A 21,202-nucleotide genomic window follows, 5' to 3' on the forward strand; every position below is an offset into this window, starting at 1 on the left:
CCATAGTAGAGGGTGACTGTGCCTCCACCTAAACACCAACATGAGGATACTCAGGGGTTACAGTGGGATTCAGAAGGTGGAGGAACCCTAAGATCAGCTGTAGTGGCTCTGCATGGGGAGAAGAACCACAGCTTTGTATTGTAGCTGCAGTAAATGATGTTGGTGTGCAGGCTGTGATCAGCTGACCTGCTGCTGCTGCTCTGAGGTTTACTGCTCTGTGTGGATGAAGTGAACTCACAAAGATGTAACCCAGTATTTCACAGCTATCTGAGCTGATCTCCATCCCCTACACTGACAGCATACAGGCTGTAGAAATGTTGGATTCAGTGAATGAATCTCAGCATCAGCAGCTTTGATTCAAACTCATCTCTGCTGCACTGATGTAACCTGTAACTCTGACCATCAACACAGCCTCTGTGCACCAACACAGAGCTTTACTGTAAATACAGTACAAGATAACCTGTTTATTACGTACTAAACTGCAGTATTTTCATCCAATCTTTGAATAACACAAAGTCAGCATACTTCAGTTTATTTTCCAGTCCTTACCTTTAATTCTAACCTCTCTTCTTCCTCTCCTGTCCTCTTTCTCCATCTCTGAGTGAACTTCTCTCTCTTTGCTCTCCCTGAAATACAGCAGCTCTTCTTTTAGCTAGCAGACACACTGTGTGACAAACTGCACACACTTTGTGTGTTTGCTGATATTTGTTGAGCATTTAAAAACGTTGCATTTACCTGCCACACGTTACTCCCTTCATGCTCGCTCCTCTTCAGTAGCGCTAGCTAAGCTGTTCATGTGCCGCGAGCATAACTTACGGACTCGGTCCGGCCCGCTGTGACCCCTGATTATAGCGCTATAAATGAGACATTAATTACATGGGTTTGTGTATTTAATCCCTTTGTACCCGATAAGCCCCGGTGATGGAGGATACGCCAGTACGATTGTCTCTTATATGTTAATATTCCTCCGGCTCAGATCGCTTGATGACTGACGGCGCACTGACCGGAAACGCAAACTTCTCTCTGACGTGTTAAAAAGTAACGAGTCTGTTTTGAAAATGTAAGAAGTAGAAAGTACCGATACTTGTGTAAAAATGTAGGGAGTAAAAGTAAAAAGTACTCAGAAAAATAAATACTCAAGTAAAGTACAGATACCTAAAAAATCTACTTAAGTACAGTAACGAAGTATTTGTACTTCGTTACTTCCCACCTCTGCAACCAAGGTATGCAGAAAAGCATCTTTGAGTGGACAGCACGTCAAACCTTGAAAGCAGATGGGCTGCAGCAGCAGAAGACCACACCGGGTGTCACTCCTGTCAGCTAAGAACAGGAAACTGAGGCTATACAATTTACACGGGTTCAACAAAATTGGACAACAGAGCACAGGAAAAATGTTGCCTGGTCTGATGAGTCTCGATTTCTGCTGCAGCATTCAGAATTTGGTGCAAAGGACATGAAAGCACGGATCCATCCATTGAATCAACAATTCAGGTTGTTGTTGGTTTAATAGTGTGGCACACTTTGTGCCAGCCTGCCTGAGTATTATTGTTGACCATGTCCACCCCTTTATAACCATTGTATACCCATCTTCTGATGGCTGCTACCAGCATGCACAAAATTCAGATTATCTCAAACTGGTTTCTTGAACAACTCCGACTAATAGAGCACCTATTTTTGATGTGGTGGAACAGGAGATTCTCATCATGGATGTGCAGCTGACAAATCTGCAGCAACTGTGTGATGCAATCATGTCAACATGGACCAAAATCTCTGAGGAATGTTTCTGTGCCACGAAGAATTAACGCAGTTCTGAAAGCAAAAGGGGGTTCAACCCCATCCTGGCTGCTGAGTATTACCAGGGTAGATCAAGGTTATCAATTAGCTAAAGTGAAACTATAAACTAAAGAAATAAAAATAAATTTAGATTAACTGAAACAATATTTTGTATGTAAAACTAACTACAATAGCATGAAAAAATGCAGGAAGTGTCTTTGTCTTTAAGTTTTTGCCAGTGTATTCAAATTTATCAGCAAGCATCAGAAGCTGTTTGTGCCTGTGTTTTCCAAGAGTGGGATGTTTGTACTATATGCAGTGTTCTGATTGTATTGTGATAATTTGTGTGAACTTCCTGACCTTGATAAATACTATGTTCAAAGAAACTGAAGAGACATTAAAACCTAAACTGAAAGGAGCCTACTCTACTAATAACATAAGAAGATTATATGTATAGTTCAGTTATTTCCCCCAACAACCATTTTTATGCTGCAATGACTTAGGTATTGTACATTTTAATGTTTTATTTTCTTCCATCACTTGAAGTATGTTTTTAAGGAAGTGGGAATGCCACAAATGCAAAATATGCCACAACACCACACTTCATGGAAACCAAAATTGTTGTGTAGGCCTAACTGAAGTAAAAATACATATCTACCTCTCACTTCATGTTAATTATAACACAGTTTTTGACATTTTGATGGTCTGAACTTTCCATTCATTTATCGCTCTGTGCCATATGACATGAATGCAAAATTGAATAAGGAAGCCAAATTTCCAAACATGTCTTTTTATGAAGTTGTTCTCAGATGATTTTAGCAAAGCATTTTATTCCCTCGAGTTCTCATCAGTCGCAGCAGCAAAGATCCAACTGGTAATGTAAAAGAAAACGACTTAAGACTTTACAAAGCACAGAAACCTGTCTCTTTATAGATCAGCCACACAAACATTCACTTGATACTAAAAATAAAACACATTAAACAGATCATAGTTTACTGAACAAAAATACGCAGGATATAAAATTCACAAAAAAAGTAAATAAATATGTGCATATTTGTGTCTCTGTTTGTTTATTAATGTATACAGTATGCCTCAGATTGCATATATTGACCCTCAGCAGAGAGAGCTGATCTCGCTCTTGCTGCACCCCCACTTGCAGCAGGCGTTGGAGAGACCCACCACCACATCCCGGCCTTTGCGATCAGCTTTGCGGAGTGCCTCCAGTATCTCTTCGGTGATGAATGAACGGGAAGAGCGGCTAAACGCGCCCTCCTGGTTGTCTCTGGATACGGAGCTTGAATCTGCGTTTCTTTGAAGGAGACTCTCCATCCCAAAGTTGTGTTTCAAGGCCTCTGAGAATTCCTCCTGAGGGGAGGTGAATGGCTCCTCTGAAACATCTGTGGGAGTGAAAGTAGGCAGTGAAGCTTTAAGGAATGTGTTTCTCTTGCAGCCAAGTTAAATATGTGCATTATTTGCATTTCATTATTGCTGGAGATGATATAATGGAGGGAGGGAGTGTGAGAAGTCTCTGGATTGTTGCCAGATGTGCCTGCTGGGTTAGATGCTCAAATAAACATTTGGTAGTTTATAGATATGGTTCAGTATGCATCATTATAATAAATGAAAATCAAGGCTCTTTGATTCAGAGCATCACACTTTAAGAGTTGAGAGCAAAGACATTTTGAAATGTTCTCTAATCTGAATACTTTTAAATTAAATCAATGTTAAACAACAAAAATATAGTAAAATTATGGCCACACAGTTTTTCTTGAATCTTTGATCCCAACTCAACACCTTTGGGTGACAAGTCACAAGAATGCCACTAAGTGGAGTTTATTATGCTACTGTATGACAGATGCACTATACATGACTTAACAGCATTGGTTACCATTAAAAAAAACTTATTTAACACATCTAATATCTATATTATATATACCCTGAACAGGATAAGCAGAAGAGAGCGGATGGACAGATGGATGGATTATATCATATTTCAAAGGCATAATAAAGATGTAAACCAATGAAAATGTAACTATAATAAAGTGCAATCAAGGCTGATTATAGATTTATTTCAAAGGAATTTTTTAAACCAGAGGTTACAGAAAATTTAAAATAATAATAAAAATGCAAAATACAGTAGAGTAAAAAACATACAAACAAACAAACACCACTCCAATAAAACACCAATAAATTTTAGGCAAAACAACAACAACAATGATAATGATATTATTAGCAGTAATAATAATGTGGAAAATAGTACCAGTGATTTTAAAAAGCTACAAAATTAATTAGCAGTCAGTCATTTTTTTGTAAACAGATTGCATGTGATCCATGACTAGCCAAGCCTACAAACTTTAAATACTGACTGATCCAGTCATTCTGCACTTAACATTACAGCTCATTTCTTCCATCATTTTTCTGCATGCCTGCACACTGACACGAATGAGCAGAAAAGGGCAACAGAAAGCCCACTGTATACAATTCATTCACATGGATGTAAGTATATTAATAGTTAGAAATGAGTAATGAACAGATAATAATTAATAAGCATGTAATATACTAGATTAAATCATTTACATAGTCATGGATGGTAAATAGCACCTATTGGCTGAAGTGCCATCCATATAGCACATTTTCTATGCTCAAATGCTTTCTGACATTCACACACACCAGCAGATGCATCGGGGCAACTTGGTTTTCAGTATCTTGCTCAAGGCTATTTGGGACTGGAGGAGTCAGGGACCCTCCAGCCGGTAGACACCTTGCTCCATCACCTGAACCATCCCTGGTCACAAGCAGAAATTTTTAAAGTGGTTGCAGAAGGCAAAATGATGGTGACGCAGCATCACCAGTCTTACCTAAACTCCTGAGTGACCGTCTCCATCGTGAACCTCCGCAGGTGAAGATGACCGCCCGGATGAATTCGCGGCCGCAGAGCTTCACCCCATATGTCGGGTCATCCATGGGCTGAACGCCGGCCACAAGCAGACACACAGCCAGCACCACAGCTTTCCACATAGTTGTAAAGCAAGAAGTGGGAGGAGAATATTTGCCTTAACTCGCTCTTTGCATAAGCAATGACTTTTGAGGTGACCCAGGTGCGGTTTATAAAGGTGCTTGTACCCCTAAAAGGAGACATGCATACTGCGCATGCAGGCCGCCTCTGAGAAGAACAGATTTGAATGAGAGATACAGTGAGAGACCTTTATGGAGACAAAAAGAAGGCCAAAGGTGACATAGTTAATGAATGTGTTAGAGCCATCTATAATCTGTGCTTGTGTTTAAACATTTGATGCATTTTGTTCCTCTATATCATAATTTTACCAGACCAGAAAACACATAATGTGTTCAGATGGTAATCACTGACAACCAACTGTTATAAAAAAATTAAATCTTTTAATTATACTAATTCTAATTAATTTCCCACACATACTGTATATCAAATAGAAATATATATACATCTCCTCTTGCTCTTTTTTAAAAAAAATACACATAAATACATATAATGTTATAAATCAGTGTATAACATATATTTCTGTAGTTCCTTGCAGATACCATGCATTGAATTGGAAGCTGAATGACTATTTTACAAGTTAAAAAAATTTCAAACAAATCTAATTTAATCTATATAAATGTATTAGGTATTAAAAAGCTAAATTAAAGAATTAACCTGTTAGGTCTATCTATGCATGTGTCCTTTAATTGCCTTGATGAGATTTAATAATATTACAGGTATATATTCAGGCTTTTGTGATCAGTATCCTAATTCCTTACACCACCTGCAACACGTTTAACCTATGTAAAAATTCCTTATGTATAATTTACCTTTTCTTCAGCAAATTGCTCATCATGTTAGCTCTTTGCCAAAAGGTGAACTGAAGAACTGAGACTGGACCAGTGACATTTCCAAAGTCTGATAACACGGAAGTCTTATTATGAGTCAGAGAAAAATAAAACACATTCTTATCTGCGTATGCACATAGTCAAAGGTCGCTCATTTAGGAAATTACAATGGGGATGATGAATTTGTAATTAATATGAGATAACAAACTAACAAAATGGCATTTTGGGAGGGTGTCCACCCTGACACTTGTTAAAACACTGTCATACTGAAGCAACCTGTGGAGGTCAAGGGAGCAATATCAAAATGCTACAGACCACACTAAATAAACCTGTGGTGTTTGGAAACAACTTATAAATTCAGTTGTATGGTGAAACTGAGGGCAGGCAAATGCCAGATATGTAATCAGCTATAAGATGTTGTGATGGCAAGCAAGAATCTGAAATTCACTATTTATTTTTTAAATCTCTCTTTCAAAACTTTTTAAATTTGTCTTTATATAGCCTTGTGTTTCTGCTACACCTTGCTTTATTTATTCATTTATTTTGTAAAACATGCCGATGGTGATATGTACATTATTGTAAAAATGAATCTGTAGTATAAAGGAAGGAAGAAATATTACAATAAAGTCACTGTTCCTTAGCCTCAGGTATGCTATTAATGCACCTTCAATGAACTTGGTTTCAATGTACCAAGATGCTCCACACAGATAAATCAGCGTCATCCATTTAAATGACTAGTACATGTATAGGCTATGCATTGGTTTTATCCACAATTTAAAAACAAACCAAAACAAACCTTTACTTTTACTGGGATTTTTACTGGGAGCATCCACCTCTGGGATTTTCCACAAATGGGCGTGGAAGGCTTTGTAGTAAAAATTTCCCTTGCGCTGTCACTTTAAGACGATTTGGCAGCTCTCGGCCAATCACAGCAGCGAAGGGGGAGGGAAGGGAGCGGGTGGGTAGCAACAGTTGCCCTGGTGAGGACGAAGCGCCATAGCCACGGTAGCCCTGGCGACAAGAACCCAGCAACGAGAATCAACAACAACAACAACTGAATCCGCCATAAAAACTAAAAGAAGATATTTTACCAGTGGGAAATACACACGTGGAACCAGAGGTGAAGCTCTTAATATGATATATAGCATTTTATGTCCTCTAACGCTTCAGCTGATTTGTGCTATTGCTTTTCCCCCTTGTTGTTTCAGTAGCCATAACAGGCAACTGCCTCCCAGTGTTAGCTGGGGGTTAGCCTGCAAGCTAGCTGTCGTTCTGATAACCAGTTGGGTTTCTTGTGTGCTGTAGTTTGCGCCTGCTGCTTCTCCGTGTGACACTGAATTTCGCCTGCCATGACGACGCAGCCATAGATGCATACCCAAGCAGGCCGTTGTTATGGCGATGTCAAATGCAAAAGGTACAAAATGGCGGTTGTTGTAGAGACGAGTTAGCTTCCTGCTCGTGCTACCTCGCTACACAGCTAGCATCAGTGGCTGTCACGACAGGCTCGTGTTCTCCGCCGCTTGCAGCCAACGTCTTTTTGACTATTAACGGACACTCGTCTTGTTAACGGCGTGCAGTCGATGATGGGTTTGCACACTATGTTTTTCTCCAGTAGCTGACTTGACTCTCACACAAACACACAGGGTGTATAAAGCTGATTACTCCCCCACCTTCAAAAATGATGCTAATTTGGGATACTAACATTAAAAGTGCGACGTGGTTTGTGTTATTTTTGAGGAACGGGGAGAGTTAATTAAAGGCAGATTCAGTATCTTTCTGTCTTTAGCGGAAAGTTGAGAAAGCTGTGGCAGGTGGCAGACATTTAACACGTAAGGGGCGTGGCGAAGGAGGGCGTTTTTGCAGGTGCTTTCTAGGTTACTTTCACCTCTTTTGTCTTTGTGCCGCCTGCTAAATAAACACCCGATTCGTAACAATTTTCTAATTGATTTAAACTTAAAGAAGAAAACACATTTGCAGCCACATTACTGAAGAAAACCTTTTCTCCTCTAGCTCTGCTGGTTCCTTCTTTTTTTTTTTAACTTGAGTTACTGAGAAATGGCCCTGCTTTAAAGGTTATTTACGTTATGGTATTAAAAAAAAAAAGTGCCAAAAATGTGGTTTATGTGGACTTCTTGTAACTGTGCGTGACATAAAGCAAAAGAACAGAGGGCACTGCAGCATCAATGCAGTTTGGTAAGGGATTTTCCCTAGCTATGCTACAGGCATAATTGTGTACATGAAAGGCAGCGCGATCACATTACAGGTAATGAGACACCAAAATGCTTGTTCCCATCAATGCTCCTCCCCCCATCCAGATCCCCTTATGAGCTGCACCACAGACAGGCTGGCCACAATAATACTTTCAGATGCCTCTCTCGCTCATTCATTTGCATCTAGGCAAGAAATGAACATGTAAAAAATATCTGTCACGTGTCACGTGGTGTATTACCTGCTGAGTACAGGCTTTATTGGTAGAAAAGCAGGGATATTGATATTGATCACTGTTATTCCTTAACTTTTATCACTTCATGTACACCTCATAACTCATGTTGAAATGTCACCTATGTAAGTTACAAGTTGGACTCCTTATTCATGACTGTTTAGTTTAAAAGTAAAAGTTTTACTTTTACAAAGTGCTATTATGTATATATTTTTGTTCCCCTACATTTCCTTCACTCTCCTTTTTTTAATCCACTTGTTTGGAAATAAATAGCTAAATCTGAAAAGTGTAACTTTGCCACTTGTTTCTTTTTTCCTAGCCTGATTCCCAGCTCTTGTAATGGCCACCTCAGGCTACGTAGGTGAGATCCAGCCAGCGGCCCAAACCCAGGGGGCTGCTGTCACCGTCACAACGGGTCAGCCTGATACCAGCGCCACCCCTGTAACTGCTCCTCAGTTTTTGGCTGAGATTCAGACTACTGTGGCTGCTCCCACTGTGGTCACACCCACAGGCCAAACTACTCCCACAGAACAAGCCACTTCCATCACTCAGAAGCCTGCTGCTGCTGGTCAGACCCAGTCCACAGCGCAAGCCCAGCCAGCTCAGACACAGTATGTAACTGCAGAGATCCAGGGCTCCCCCACGCAGTCAGGAAATGCTCAAAGTACCCCGCAGTACATTGTTGTTACCGTCACAGGTAAAGGCTTTATGATTTCACCTGCATGTAATCAGAGAAAAAGAAAAAGCATGCACATCCAAAGAAGTAAAAAAGGGTGCTAGGACAAAAAACAATAGTGGAACAACAATTAAAGTCCACACACCCTCGAACTCTCCTGGTCGAAGTAATAAAAAAAAATTTCAGGAGCTCCTTAGGTGTGCAGACTTTAATCTTTGTTCCACCTGCATGTGATCCCAACTAAATATCATAACACAAGGGTCCTAGAAGCACCCTGCTCCACTCTGCTGAAAATGTATGTTCAGTCTATTTTTGGTGGAAGCCATATTCATATATTACCTTGTGCAACCCCCCATCATGTAACACATCACTGCATTATCATAACTGTTGGCACAAGGCCTGACGTTAACCTGTCAGAGAACGTCACAGACATCACAGATCCGTTTTATTAGGACAACTCCAGAAAGGGCAAGGTGTGGAATTTAGTTGCAGAGGTTTTGGGAGTGGAAGATGAGTAAACTAGCAATTAGCTGCCATAGAAATACCTGATTTTGCTTGACTTAATGAATTCAACTTGTATAGTCAAGTGCTTGCAAAGACTTAGGCAGACAAAATGCTCAACTGTCATACTGAACACTCCCAGTCTGGCATGAGGTTGTGTGGCAAACGAAACAAAACTGTGTTACAGACTCGGTCTCACAGATCTAACAGTCTCTGTGGTTTTAATTGTGCCCTAGATCTTTTACTAAATAAAAATTTACTAAACAAAAAACCCCTTTAAATTCTGCAGTATGATATTTTTGTTTGCTTCTTTACAAACGGGGGGATTTGAATATGTATGCTGCTGCTACCTAGTACACTATTAGTGTTACCAATCTAATATTTAGCAGCTGTAACAAGAGATGAGAGGCAGCATAAAGTGAGCTTAATGACATAGAAATAATATGAAGGTACTTAGATGCCATCTTTATCTTTCAGAGGGTTCCCTTCACTCAAATGACAGTGTGTCAGACTCTAGTCCGCCTCCAGCTGTGGTGCAGACGGGAGTGCCCACACAGGTTGTTCAGCAGGTACAGACAGCTCAGCAGGTAAAGTCTGCACACATACATGCAAGCAACATTCAATTGTGTTTTTTCTTTACTCTTGAAACTCCTCTTTATTTATTGAGTACTTCATCTCAACAGAGGTCAGTGGTGCAGGCCACCTCCCAGATTGCCAAAACTGAGCCAGGCACACAGCTCAGTGTCACTAGTCTACAGCCTGTCCATATCACCCAGGAGGTAAGTCAACACTGTGCCACAGTTCATCGCTGGCAAAGAACATGTTATGTCTCAAAATCACTTATGCTTTCACTTAACCAGTGCGTAAAAGCAAATAAGTCATCTCAGATTCACTTCGCTAAATGTTTGATCAATGTGACTTCTGATACGGCTTGAACTTTGCAACTTCCTCCTATTTTGGCTTAGTATTAGTCAGCTCATCGTTTTGTGGTCAAATCTGCAACTTTTCAGCTTCCCCTTAGCTCGAACATGATTGGTTTAGTCAGGGATAAGAAACTAGAAGATTGGCAGCCATGTCGTGAGGCAGGGCAGTCAGCTTGCCTTCGCTGGGTGTCAGCAGACTGCATAAGCAGTTGCTGCTGCAACCCCATCTCTTTCCCCTTGGATCAGAATTGGCTGTCACTGTACACGCTGTCTGTGCTTGCTGAGAATGAGATAGGAGGCCATCCTGCTGTCACCAGCTCAGGTCCCAATCATCCACCTCTGCAGACTACAACCAAAGCTTTCCAAGTAGGTCAGGGACACAAGGGAATCTGCTGCTATAAAGATGAGGGGACAGAGCAGCTGTCTGTTGATAAGAATTGTTTGTAGTTTTCACTGCAAAAGAAGGCTGGACATGAAACATATTAAAATTCTAAGGAATGAAACCGTTGATATTGTCCAGCGAGGTAGCCAAGGATTTATTGGATTTTTGTGTGCGTGTATGTGTGTGTGTGTGTGTGTGTGTGTGTCCGTTCCTTAGGTCCAGCAGCAGCTCACATCAGTGCCAGTGCAACATGTGTACACCAATCAAGTGCAGTATGTGGAAGGAGGAGACAACAACTACACTACCAGCACCATGTTAGAATGAAGCTCATTTTCTAACACTTTTCCACACAGAACTATTGTTTTTTTGTTTTGTTTTGTTTTCACACTTTCTCCTACAGCTTCTTGGTTTTGTAACGCATCTTTACATGTCTGTCATCCAGTCGTTCCGGCACCTTCCCTTACACCGACACCCCCCTGTACACCCAGACTACCGCTGCCCCGTATTACGAAGGACAGGCAACTTCTGGTGCGCAGCCCTCCACACCCGGCACACCTCTGACCGTCTCTGTGACAGCCGGCACTACAGCGGGTGTCTCAATGTTTGTGGCCCAGCCTACTACTGCGGCAGGGGGAGGGGCCACAGTGGTGACAGCAGGTGGTACTACCAACGGGGCAGGGGAAGGGGCAGGGACCAACGGCGGCTCGGCGGGCAGCTATGTGATCCAGGGGGGTTACATGCTGGGCAGCAGCAGCAGCAACAGCAGCGGATCGGCAGCCGGGAACAGTCAGAACTACTCACACACCGCCCGCGCCTCTCCGGCCACTGTGAGTATTACAGAGGGCGAGGAGAGTAGCGTGCCGTCGGCAGACAAGAAGGTATGCAGAGGCGCCAAGCGCAGGAATTTCTTCTCGTTCTGTTGTCATTCACACAACCCCTTGGTGGCGCACACTGATGATGTCATAGTTTGAGTTTTGTCAAATGGAAAGCACAATTAAAAATCTGGAGATTAGGACCAGAAAACGTTAGCTGAAATTTGTTTTTGTTTTTTAACTGTGATTTCCTCAAAGAAAACAAAACCATGACCTCATCATTTTCATACCATTGCAGTGCATGTGATGAGGGGCATTTTTAATTTGTTTGAAATGCCTCAACACTATATTTGTCATCCCAAATTCATCATATTGAACCCCATACGATAGCGATAACTAAAACGTGTCTGGCCGACATCCCATCAGTATTCCAGGTCATTGATTCATTGCATACCAAAGTTGTATGCCACGGCACGCAAGCAGATGTATTTGTGTTTTCATTCCTGAATGACCGACACACTGTAAATGTGAATGGATTTGTGTTGGTACAATATAATGACTAGAGAAGTATGGGTGTGTGTGTGCGTGTGTGTGTGTGTGTGTGTGTGCATGTCATGTATATGTATCTAATTAAAGGTGTGCAATGTGTTTGCTGATAGGTCTGCATTTTCCTGTCTACATTTTCCTGGCTTTGCTAACTGCACCAGCTCTTTTCTTTGTTTTGTTGCCTGTGTGTCAGGTACAGTGGTTGCTGGACAACTATGAGACAGCTGAAGGAGTGAGTCTGCCCCGTTCCACCCTTTACTGCCACTACCTGCTGCATTGCCAGGAGCAGAAGCTAGAACCCGTTAATGCTGCGTCGTTTGGGAAACTCATCAGATCAGTGTTCATGGGGTTACGCACACGGCGCTTGGGCACTCGGTAAGATTGGCTGTCATCCAAACTCAGGCCCAGTAAGGGTAAAATACTATATATATGCAACCCATTTATGTCTATTAATTAAGGTATATGAGCTAAAAGTTAGAGAGGCAAGGTTGAGGTGGTTTGGACATGTGCAGAAGAGGGATAGTGGATATACTGGATGTGAAAATATAGCTTCCAGGCAGGAGGAAAAGAGGAAGACCACAAAGAATGTTCATGGATGGGGTGAAGGAGAAAATGCAGAGAGTTGGAACGACAGTTGAGAATGCTAAGGATAGGGTGAGATGGATCATCTGCTCTGTTGCCCATTTGCTCTTTTTACAAAAAATGTCAACCTGACACAGAGATGAGGCAAACAGAGATTACACGTTTCCCCATGACTTCTTCTGGAAGCAGTACAAACCTCTATGGGGCGCTGTTCATTTCACCCTCAGGCTTCATGTGATTGATGTGCATGAGAACGCTATGCATACATATCTTAAATGAACACTCGTGCACTCAAAGTTTCCAGCAGGAGAATGGTGGAATTTTTTTTTTTCCTAGGAACTATGAAGCTCTCTGGAGCATTGCAAAATGTTTGCCTTGTGTAGGAAGACATGTGGGTAGCGATGAAGACGGACAGCATGTGTGTGGGAGACTGAGCTGGTGAAAATGACTTTTTAAAAGTATTTGGTAGCATGGGTGCAATTCCGTTGTCATTTATGAAATTCTAAGTCGATATCTAGTAAGAGGATACACGTAGCTTGGGGGAGTTAACATAAGTTTATACAATCTACCTCTACCACTCTGTAGAGGTAGATTTTGTTTTTTTTTTAAATGTAAAACCATTTTTTTGTATCTCCCCGTTAGGGGTAATTCTAAATACCACTATTATGGGCTGAGAATCAAAGCAGGCTCTACTCTCCTCCGGCTGATGGAAGACCAACAGCACCTGGCTATGAGGCAACAGCCGTTCTCACAGAAACAGAGGTATCTGCATAAATGTCTGCACACTTAAGCTCCATCATTACACAGTTTCCCTATTTTCCACCTCACTCGATGTCATTCATACGGTTTTGCCACTGGCTCCTGTTTTTCCTCCATCTCTCACACCACATATGTTCTTCCATTCCTCCGGCTGCTCCAGGCATCTGCTGCTCTTATTATGAGACTGAATTACAATTTCATTTCCCTTTATTATTTATCACCTTTGTCTAGACCTGAATGCCTGATGTACTTTTCCCTCTGCTCCTATCAGGTTGAAGCCTGTGCATAAAGTGGAAGGAATGACCAATGGCACGGCAGCAGGAGTGGGCCAGCAGCAGCAACAGCAGCAGGGGTCAGGGCATGTGGACATCAGCACCCAGGTTCAGCAGTACCAGCAGTTCCTAGGTGAGTTTAGTGAACAGTTTAAAAATGTTAATTTGGGTGAGTCATAAGAGTGAGTGAGCAAAATATTCTGCTCAGCTCTCAGGACCTGTTGTAGGACCTTGCATCACATTGTGTGGTTGTTTAGTGTGGCTGGATTGTGCCTGACCTAGCAGTAATCTCCGAACATGCTTTTCCTTTTAAGGTGCATTTAAAAGTTAATTGTTAATTTGACCTCACTGTTAAAAATTTGAGGTCAGTGTCTGGGCAGCTTGTGTTTTAGACATTTTGGGAAGCTTTAATTGCACTTAGACTAGCATAAAAAAAAGCCAATAGAAATTAGCAGCAGGGTTCTGCGTGCCTCGTGAGCACCCAGACTGTCAGAGGGACATCCACTAACAGAATCTGCCATAGCAGTTTAAAGTATATTAGGTACAATTTCTTATTTATTTAATATATGAAATATATATAATGAAAACACAGATGCTGCATTCTCACCATTTAAATGCCACATCCCTCCTAATATGGGCTAAACCAGGACACTTGTGCCATTTAGTGCTATTCCGGAGACAAGAGATTAAGAGATTAATCTCTTGTCTCTGGTGTCATTCACATTAATGCTGATTACCCTCCACAGTTAATGTGATTTCTCTCTGAGTATTCATTGCTCCATTGTCCTGTGTCCAGATGCATCCAGAGCTCTCCCAGAGTTCCCAGAAATTGATCTCCAGGGGAAGTCTCTGCCAGAGGGCATTGAGCTGGAGCACATAAAGAGCTTTCAGCTGCTGTACAGAGAACACTGTGAGGTAACCAATAGCAGGAACCCACTGGCTATGATTATGAAGTTTTCCTTTGTGCATAGTTCCTTTCTATCAATCAGTGGAGGACTACTCTGAGTCAAATTAAACCAACTACAACCTTTTAGTAAGAAAAGGTTGTCCTCAGTCTTTGATGTATGAATTTTTTTCTTTCTGTTCTTTCAGGCCATTCTCGATGTGATGGTTAACCTGCAGTTTACCCTGGTAGAGACCCTGTGGAAGACCTTCTGGAGGTTCAGCCAAAGTCAGGCTGGAGATGCCACGTTGGCTGTGTGAGTGATTGTACTGTAGAGCAAGGCATTCATTCAAGATTCAGATTGTGTTCTAAGATAGTAAGAAAATGTGTCTGTTGCCGTAGTATTACTATTTCCATACAAACTGTGTGTGCGTGTGTGTGTGTGCGCTTGGCAGTCATGATGAGTCAGAGAAGCGTCTCCCTAAGTCCTGCCTGGTGTTGCTGTGCAAGTATGAGCCAGTGCTGCGCTGGAGCCGTGACTGTGACAACAGCCTCTACCAGGGCCTGGTGGAAATCCTCATCCCTGATGTCCTCAGACCCATCCCGAGTAAGGCTCTATAAGAAGACTGATTATGTAGTGAACCACCACACTGAGCTGGAAATAATTGCATTTCCCAAGTAAGCATATTTATCCATGCCTATAGAGTGTGCTTATATAAATAAAAAGCTTTTCTTAAAACTTAGTGCCAATTTCATCTTGTTAAAATGAGCCTATTAGGGAACAACGGTCCTCCCAACAGTCTGTTGGCTCCGTACTGAAAGACTACACTGTTTTCCATCACATGCATCCACAGCTTTTACTGGCAGTTAAACTCGTTTTTTTTTGGTTTCGGTTACAGTTTTAGTCAGACTTTGATCATGTTGATCACTTCCCTTTGGAATAAACTTCACAGTGCTGCCAAAGCAAAATTTTCCATGTCCACATAATGTGGACACAAATTTGGTGATTCAACTATAACACCAAAAAAAAAAAAAACTTTTACCAGCAGAAACTTGGCGACTTAAGTAGGCGTGACCTAATCCTTTTTCCTGGTATGTTCTCCAGGGATAGGAAAACAAACTCTGCAATGACAGACCCTTTTCTGCCTGCAGGTGCCTTAACTCAAGCCATTCGCAATTTTGCCAAGAGCCTGGAGAGCTGGCTGACCAATGCCATGATGAACATCCCTGAGGAAATGGTCCGCATCAAGGTACAGCCCTCTATTATTAGCTTGCAGTGGATGGAACTGCTTGTTTTCTGAGCCATGGAGCAAACAGTTTTTTTTTAGGCCTGGAGGATCCTACTTTACAAAAACACTGCTTTATTGGGTCTGACTCTAAGCTCAGACATTATTAGATTTCTGGGAGTTTTTGTGGAGTGATTTTGTGATCAGGAGCTGCTTTTGTGAAAGAAAAAAGTAAATCACCCAAATGGCAGCTGTCACAGAAAACACCTGTTACACTGGGATGTTAGTGAAACATTTATTTGCGTTTATGCTCTCAAAGTATTCCTATTTTGTGATGTCTGACCCCGTCATTTTTTTCCCCCTCTCTCTCAGGTAACATCAGCCAACGCTTTTGCTCAGACACTGCGCCGCTACACCAGTCTGAACCACCTCGCCCAGGCAGCCCGCGCCGTCCTCCAGAACACGGCTCAGATCAACCAGATGCTGTCCGACCTCAACCGCGTTGACTTTGCCAACGTCCAGGTCGGTTTCGTCTCTGGCAGCAATTCCAGTGATAGTGCACTGATGATGTTGTCGGCGGTTGAATGCTGCTTTGGTTTTGCAGCTGTCGCTGTAGCTTGTGGTTTTGCTGAGGTTTCACATATTAGTTGTTTATCCAGACTCAGTCATGCTCTCTTTCTTTGAACTTTGCTGTTCAGGAAGCTCATTTGCTTTTTCTCAGAAACAGCTTCTTCTTTCTGGGGATACTTTCAGATAGTGATCACTAAAGCTAGCACTAGTACCCTGCTGTAACTTTCATCTGCTGCTAGTGTTTGTAAAGATGAAGTCACCCAGGTGCCCTTTAGTTTTACAGCAGACATACCAGATGTGACTGCCCTGTAATGACACTTGCCCTCCTCCTGTTTGCCCTTTTGCAGGAGCAGGCTTCATGGGTGTGCCGGTGCGAAGACCGTGTCGTCCAGCGGCTCGAGCAGGACTTCAAGTTGACCCTCCAGCAGCAGAACTCATTGGAGCAGTGGGCAGCGTGGCTTGACAGTGTGGTCTCCCAGGTCCTAAAGCCCTACCAACACAGCCCTGCCTTCCCTAAGGCCGCCAAGCTCTTCCTGCTCAAGTGGTCCTTTTACAGGTGTGTTTGTGGGGAAGTTCTCCCGCTCCTGATCTTTTCTGATTCCATTTTTGTTGGAGTTAATGATAGAACGGTTTGACCGCATTCTTCTCTTTTGAGCTGAATGGCTGGTAAAATGATGAGAGAGCAGTGTGTAAGTACACAATAGCCAGTTCTTTAGAGCTGAAGCATACAAAGCTAAGATGGTCTTTTTTTTCACATTTGTTTTTTGTTTTTTGGGGGAGTTTTTTGTTGCATTCTAAGTCAGTTGCTGTCTGTAACAATCACAAAATAATGAACAAAATTGTGTGAAATTGTTATTAATTAGTCTTAAAGGCCTGGAAATAGCAGCATAGCCAAAATCTAAAATCTCCCACAGACTACATCACACCGACTGTTGACTCATGCTGCCAAACTTGTTCCAGTGAAGCAATGAGGAAAAAAGTACTTCCCACTTGGTACTAAGAGAAGTGGTACATGTATGAGTAAGAGTGTCTTATTTCCCCATTTTTTCTCTCCAGTTCCATGGTGATCAGAGACCTCACCCTCCGGAGTGCAGCCAGTTTTGGATCCTTTCACCTGATCCGCCTGCTGTATGACGAGTACATGTACTACCTTATAGAGCACAGAGTGGCCCAGGCTAAAGGAGAGACCCCCATTGCTGTTATGGGAGAGGTAAAGGTGCAGAAATCCAAATAAATATAATAATGTAAGCCGCGTTCACAGTACTAACCAATTCCCTTCTTGCTATTAGTTTGCCAGTTTAGGTCGGGCTCTGAACCAGCTGGATCCGGATAAAGGTCTGCACTGTTTCTGCTGTACTTCACCTTGACTAACACTCACGTTGTCAGCATTATTTGTAACCATCTCTGCTACGCTTTCTGTTGTAGAAGAAGAAGAAGAAGAGGAGGAAGAGAGTGATGAAGAAGGTCAGGAGCTGTCCCTTCCCTCAGATGGGGCTGTGCTTGGAGAGGAGTCTCTGGAGCCGCCTGCCAAGCTGGCCAGAACTGACCAGAGAGTTCTCTTCGCCACCGGGTCAGCTGACAACTAACCGCAGTGTAAATGATATGTGCTGATTATAATGATCGCACACACACACAGATGTACAAAGAACAGTAATTTATACACTTGACACATGTATATAGATCTTGTCGACGTGCGCGCGCACTCTCGCTGCATACCGTTTTGATTGCGCGTGGTGTTCAGGCACACACACACACGCACACGTACACAAAACAGAACACACACACAAGTCAGTAACTGCTGCTGCCTGGATGGCACAACCACCTGTCTGCACCATTGATTTCATCCACAATCAGTGGCGTTTGCAACAGGACGTGGCTTCACAAACCCAGAGTTTCTTAATGCAAAGAGAAACTTCAGTTCCGACCTTCAGTTGTATTAATCTGTAAAAACAAACTAAAGCCAGGCACTTTTTTTGTTGATTTCCTCATTGCGCTGCAACCCGTGGCCTCGCCGTTTCTCTCATTGCTGTAAAACTTGTGCTCGCCCTCCCGCAACTGTCACTGCCGTAACAAAATGGTCTTTAAAAGGTGCTGTGAAGTGTGTGTAAAGGGCACAGAGCAGACCATAGACAGTAAATGGTGTTTGAATTTAGTAGTTACTGCATCATTTACCGCTTTGGGGAGTGAGTAGGGCTTTTTGAAAGACAGCAAGTGGCCGGGTTTTTTTTTTTTTTGTGCACGTGTGTGTGTCTGTGTGTTTTTTCTCTGTCTGCTTGTACGAGCACTGTGGTCACACCGCCCTGCTGTTATTTCTAGAGGCTGACTGAACAGGCTTTTCCATGGTTGTGCGCGTCTGGTTACGTGACTCACACCGACTGTTCTGTAGATATTTTCTAAGACATTCAAATTGGTTTGATTTTAAAGCGTGCGAGTTCCTGTGTGATTCACCTGTTAAAAAAAAAAAAAATAAGAAAGAAAGAAAGAAAAGCTCTCGTGTTCTCGGAGTGCCTGCCGCAGCTGCTGCACACACTTGTGAAGATAAAGCTCCAGCTGTGAAGTAGGAACTCACGTTAGTTGCTGCAAAAGAAAAAGAAAAATCCTCTCTTTTTACAGAACATCTGGTTCCACCAGAGAGAGAGATGTGCTGTATGTGTTCCGTAGTTTATGTTCAAATGTTCATCCAATAAGTTCCTCTGTGGCCTCATTTTCCTTTGACTTATTATTTTCTTGCCTTATTTCATTATGTTTTGTTTTTTTCCACATTTGTGCGTGTGCCAAACCGGTTCGCTTTGATCCTCGCTGATTTTTTCTTTTTCTTTCGTAATTCTCTCTGTTTTAGGGACTGTGCCTGAGTAAGAACGGTGATATTCTTATATTCTACTGTATATTTATCCACTATTTTGAATTTCGTTGTCACTAAGTGAACCTCTTGTGCAGTGTATGGTGCTGTGTTGTCACACATTGTAAGCAACCCTTGTGTGCATTATTGATTTGTGATTGTACGTTCGGTTATCGATCCTCTTTCGTATCTGATGACTTTTCCACACACATGCTAAGACCCTGCCTCTTTGCACATGTTGACTTTAAAACTCAAGAGTTTGGGGGGTTTTTTTCTCTTCGTTGTTTTGTTTTCCCCACTTTTTCAAGGTGTTTTTAACGGTGAGGTGGAGGTGCCAGATTTCATGCATTTGTCTCTCACCTCACAGGGAGGTTCGGAGAATTTGACGAGAGGTGAGAGATCTGCTGGCTTTTTGTCTGCTCACTCCTCCACTGACGCTCATCTCTCTCGTCTCACTGCGTTTCCACCCTCCCGCCCATTGGCTTTGTTTAGCTTCAAACATCCATATTCACTGTTCATCGAGATTGGTTGCTGTAAATGTGTCATTTTAAAAATTTTTGTCAATACTGCGTCTTTAAAAAGCAATGCGTGTTATCACAGGCATTGACAGCCTCAAACCAGCACATCATCCTTTATACGGAGTCTAGCGCTACCACAGCTGAGTACATATCACTCCAGTCTTTTAATGATCTACAGCGTACAGAATGGCCATTGTTTACCCAGTAAAAGAAAAAAAATGTTGAAGTCATTTTTATAGTGCATTGTTTCTTATGTACAAAACAAACTGAGAAAAAAAAAAAAGATGTTCAGTGGCAGTGTTTTCTGGATTTGGTCTGCTCTAAGTATGACTGTGCCTTTGGAGGTGGTAGAATGCAATTCAGATGTTTTTAATTTTAAAGATATAAATTAAAGAATTTTTAAAATTACACTTGTTTTTCCTCTTGTGGATTTTTTTCTCCCCCCCTCAGAGTTCTGATTAAGTGACATCTCATATTGGTGCACTTTTTAGTATTTTGGTAATTGTTACCCAGGTAAGGGCAGGGTTACCTGGAAAAACAGCCACATTCGAATTAAATTTGACACCCTTGTCTGAAAAACCACCCCTGCAGCTTCCTGCTCTCATACACTCGTCTGTTAGCATTTCTGCTGCTGTGCTCTAAATATGACACTGGAACAGGAACACCAAAATACCTGAAACTCAAAGTCGGCTTGCCTAAGCACCGAGCAGAAACTGATCAGTGTTCGGATAAAAGCACAAGACCGCATAAAGTGTCATCAAATACTGGAGTACAATGAGTAGACACAACTAATGAGACTCAGAGGGGCATCCTCACATATGTGTATTTTATGTGAAGAAATCATACTTTAAGATAGTTAGTTGGTCACATCTTCCGTAAACCAACAGTGACCTCCAGTGGATTTTTCCCTCAACTGCACTTTTATATCTCGCAACAACAGATTATGTATTATATACTCACCAGCAGCTGTGATGATTCCTTGTGACAAGGGAAGTAGCTTTATTGACATGATAACATGTTGCTGCAGATTTCTCGGCTGCACATCCATGATGTGAATCTCCCGTTCCACCACATCCCAAAGGTGCTCTGTTGAATTGAAATCTGGTGACTGTGGAGGCCCTTTGAATACAGTGAACCAATTGTCAAGTTCAAGAAACCAGTTCGAGATGATTTGAGCTCTGTGATATGGTGCTATGGTATCCTGCTGGAAGCAGCCATAAGATGATAGACTGTAGTCATAAAGGGACGAACATGGTGAGCAACACGGTCAGGTAGGCTGTTGTGTTTAAACAATGCTCAGCTGGTACTAAGGGATCCAAAGAAAATATCCTCGACACCATTAAACCACCAGCAGCCCAAATGGTTGATAGAAGGCAGGATGGCCGGACTTCCGGGAAGGATATGAAGAGGACGGACGCATAAACTTGCAGTTCCACCAGACCCACCAACATATAGCCGACAAAGTAATGAAAAGTGATAAATGAGTACCAAACTGAAGGGAAAGGGCTCAAGAATACGGAGTTCTAGTCAGAAGTCAGAAAAGAACGACATGAAGGCAGGTAGAAAAGACGACGTTATAACAGGCTCCAAGCAGCTAACGTTAGCCGAAGCTACACCGTTGAAAGCTATGGGAGACGCCAGCGGGGAAACAGCGATG

At 42.2% G+C, this 21,202-nt stretch overlaps 2 protein-coding genes across 8 annotated transcripts; one reads left to right on the forward strand and one right to left on the reverse strand.

Annotated features, from left to right (window-relative positions):
- Positions 1-2,886: 2,886 nt before the first annotated feature.
- rln3a (relaxin 3a) lies at positions 2,887-4,791 on the reverse strand. The gene is made up of 2 exons (XM_030736399.1): positions 4,632-4,791; positions 2,887-3,170 (listed from the first exon to the last, which is right to left on the reverse strand). Exons 1-2 carry the CDS (start codon positions 4,789-4,791, stop codon positions 2,887-2,889), a joined length of 444 nt encoding a protein of 147 aa, XP_030592259.1.
- Positions 4,792-6,597: 1,806 nt separating this feature from the next.
- On the forward strand, positions 6,598-19,955 carry rfx1a (regulatory factor X, 1a (influences HLA class II expression)). 7 transcript variants are annotated; one of them, XM_030736289.1, is made up of 20 exons: positions 6,598-6,736; positions 6,922-7,030; positions 8,376-8,753; positions 9,711-9,820; positions 9,917-10,012; positions 10,244-10,522; positions 10,755-10,852; positions 10,981-11,416; positions 12,090-12,271; positions 13,121-13,240; positions 13,509-13,642; positions 14,306-14,424; positions 14,602-14,708; positions 14,848-14,999; positions 15,545-15,642; positions 15,991-16,140; positions 16,536-16,744; positions 17,245-17,398; positions 17,478-17,523; positions 17,614-19,955. In XM_030736289.1, exons 3-20 carry the CDS (start codon positions 8,396-8,398, stop codon positions 17,772-17,774), a joined length of 3,009 nt encoding a protein of 1,002 aa, XP_030592149.1. In that variant the 5' UTR covers positions 6,598-6,736; positions 6,922-7,030; positions 8,376-8,395; the 3' UTR covers positions 17,775-19,955. The 7 variants fall into 7 exon arrangements, with proteins under 7 accessions (XP_030592149.1, XP_030592148.1, XP_030592151.1 ...); XM_030736290.1 differs by having other exon boundaries at positions 6,611-6,736; positions 6,825-7,030; XM_030736288.1 differs by lacking the exon at positions 6,922-7,030.
- The last annotated feature ends 1,247 nt before the right edge of the window (positions 19,956-21,202 follow it).

The sequence above is a fragment of the Archocentrus centrarchus genome, chromosome 8 (assembly GCF_007364275.1).
Source record: "Archocentrus centrarchus isolate MPI-CPG fArcCen1 chromosome 8, fArcCen1, whole genome shotgun sequence".
In the NCBI taxonomy this organism is placed as follows: domain Eukaryota; kingdom Metazoa; phylum Chordata; class Actinopteri; order Cichliformes; family Cichlidae; genus Archocentrus; species Archocentrus centrarchus.

What these genes read in the sequence shown, in the direction of transcription:
- rfx1a (XM_030736289.1), top strand. Translation starts at nt 8,396, where the DNA reads ATGGCCACCTCAGGCTACGTAGGTGAGATCCAGCCAGCGGCCCAAACC. An exon ending in GCAGTACCAGCAGTTCCTAG is followed by an intron (nt 13,643 to 14,305) that starts GTGAGTTTAGTG and finishes TCCTGTGTCCAG; the next exon opens with ATGCATCCAGAGCTCTCCCA. An exon ending in CCATTGCTGTTATGGGAGAG is followed by an intron (nt 17,399 to 17,477) that starts GTAAAGGTGCAG and finishes TCTTGCTATTAG; the next exon opens with TTTGCCAGTTTAGGTCGGGC.
- rln3a (XM_030736399.1), bottom strand. Translation starts at nt 4,791, where the DNA reads ATGTGGAAAGCTGTGGTGCTGGCTGTGTGTCTGCTTGTGGCCGGCGTT. An exon ending in ACGGTCACTCAGGAGTTTAG is followed by an intron (nt 3,171 to 4,631) that starts GTAAGACTGGTG and finishes TCACTCCCACAG; the next exon opens with ATGTTTCAGAGGAGCCATTC.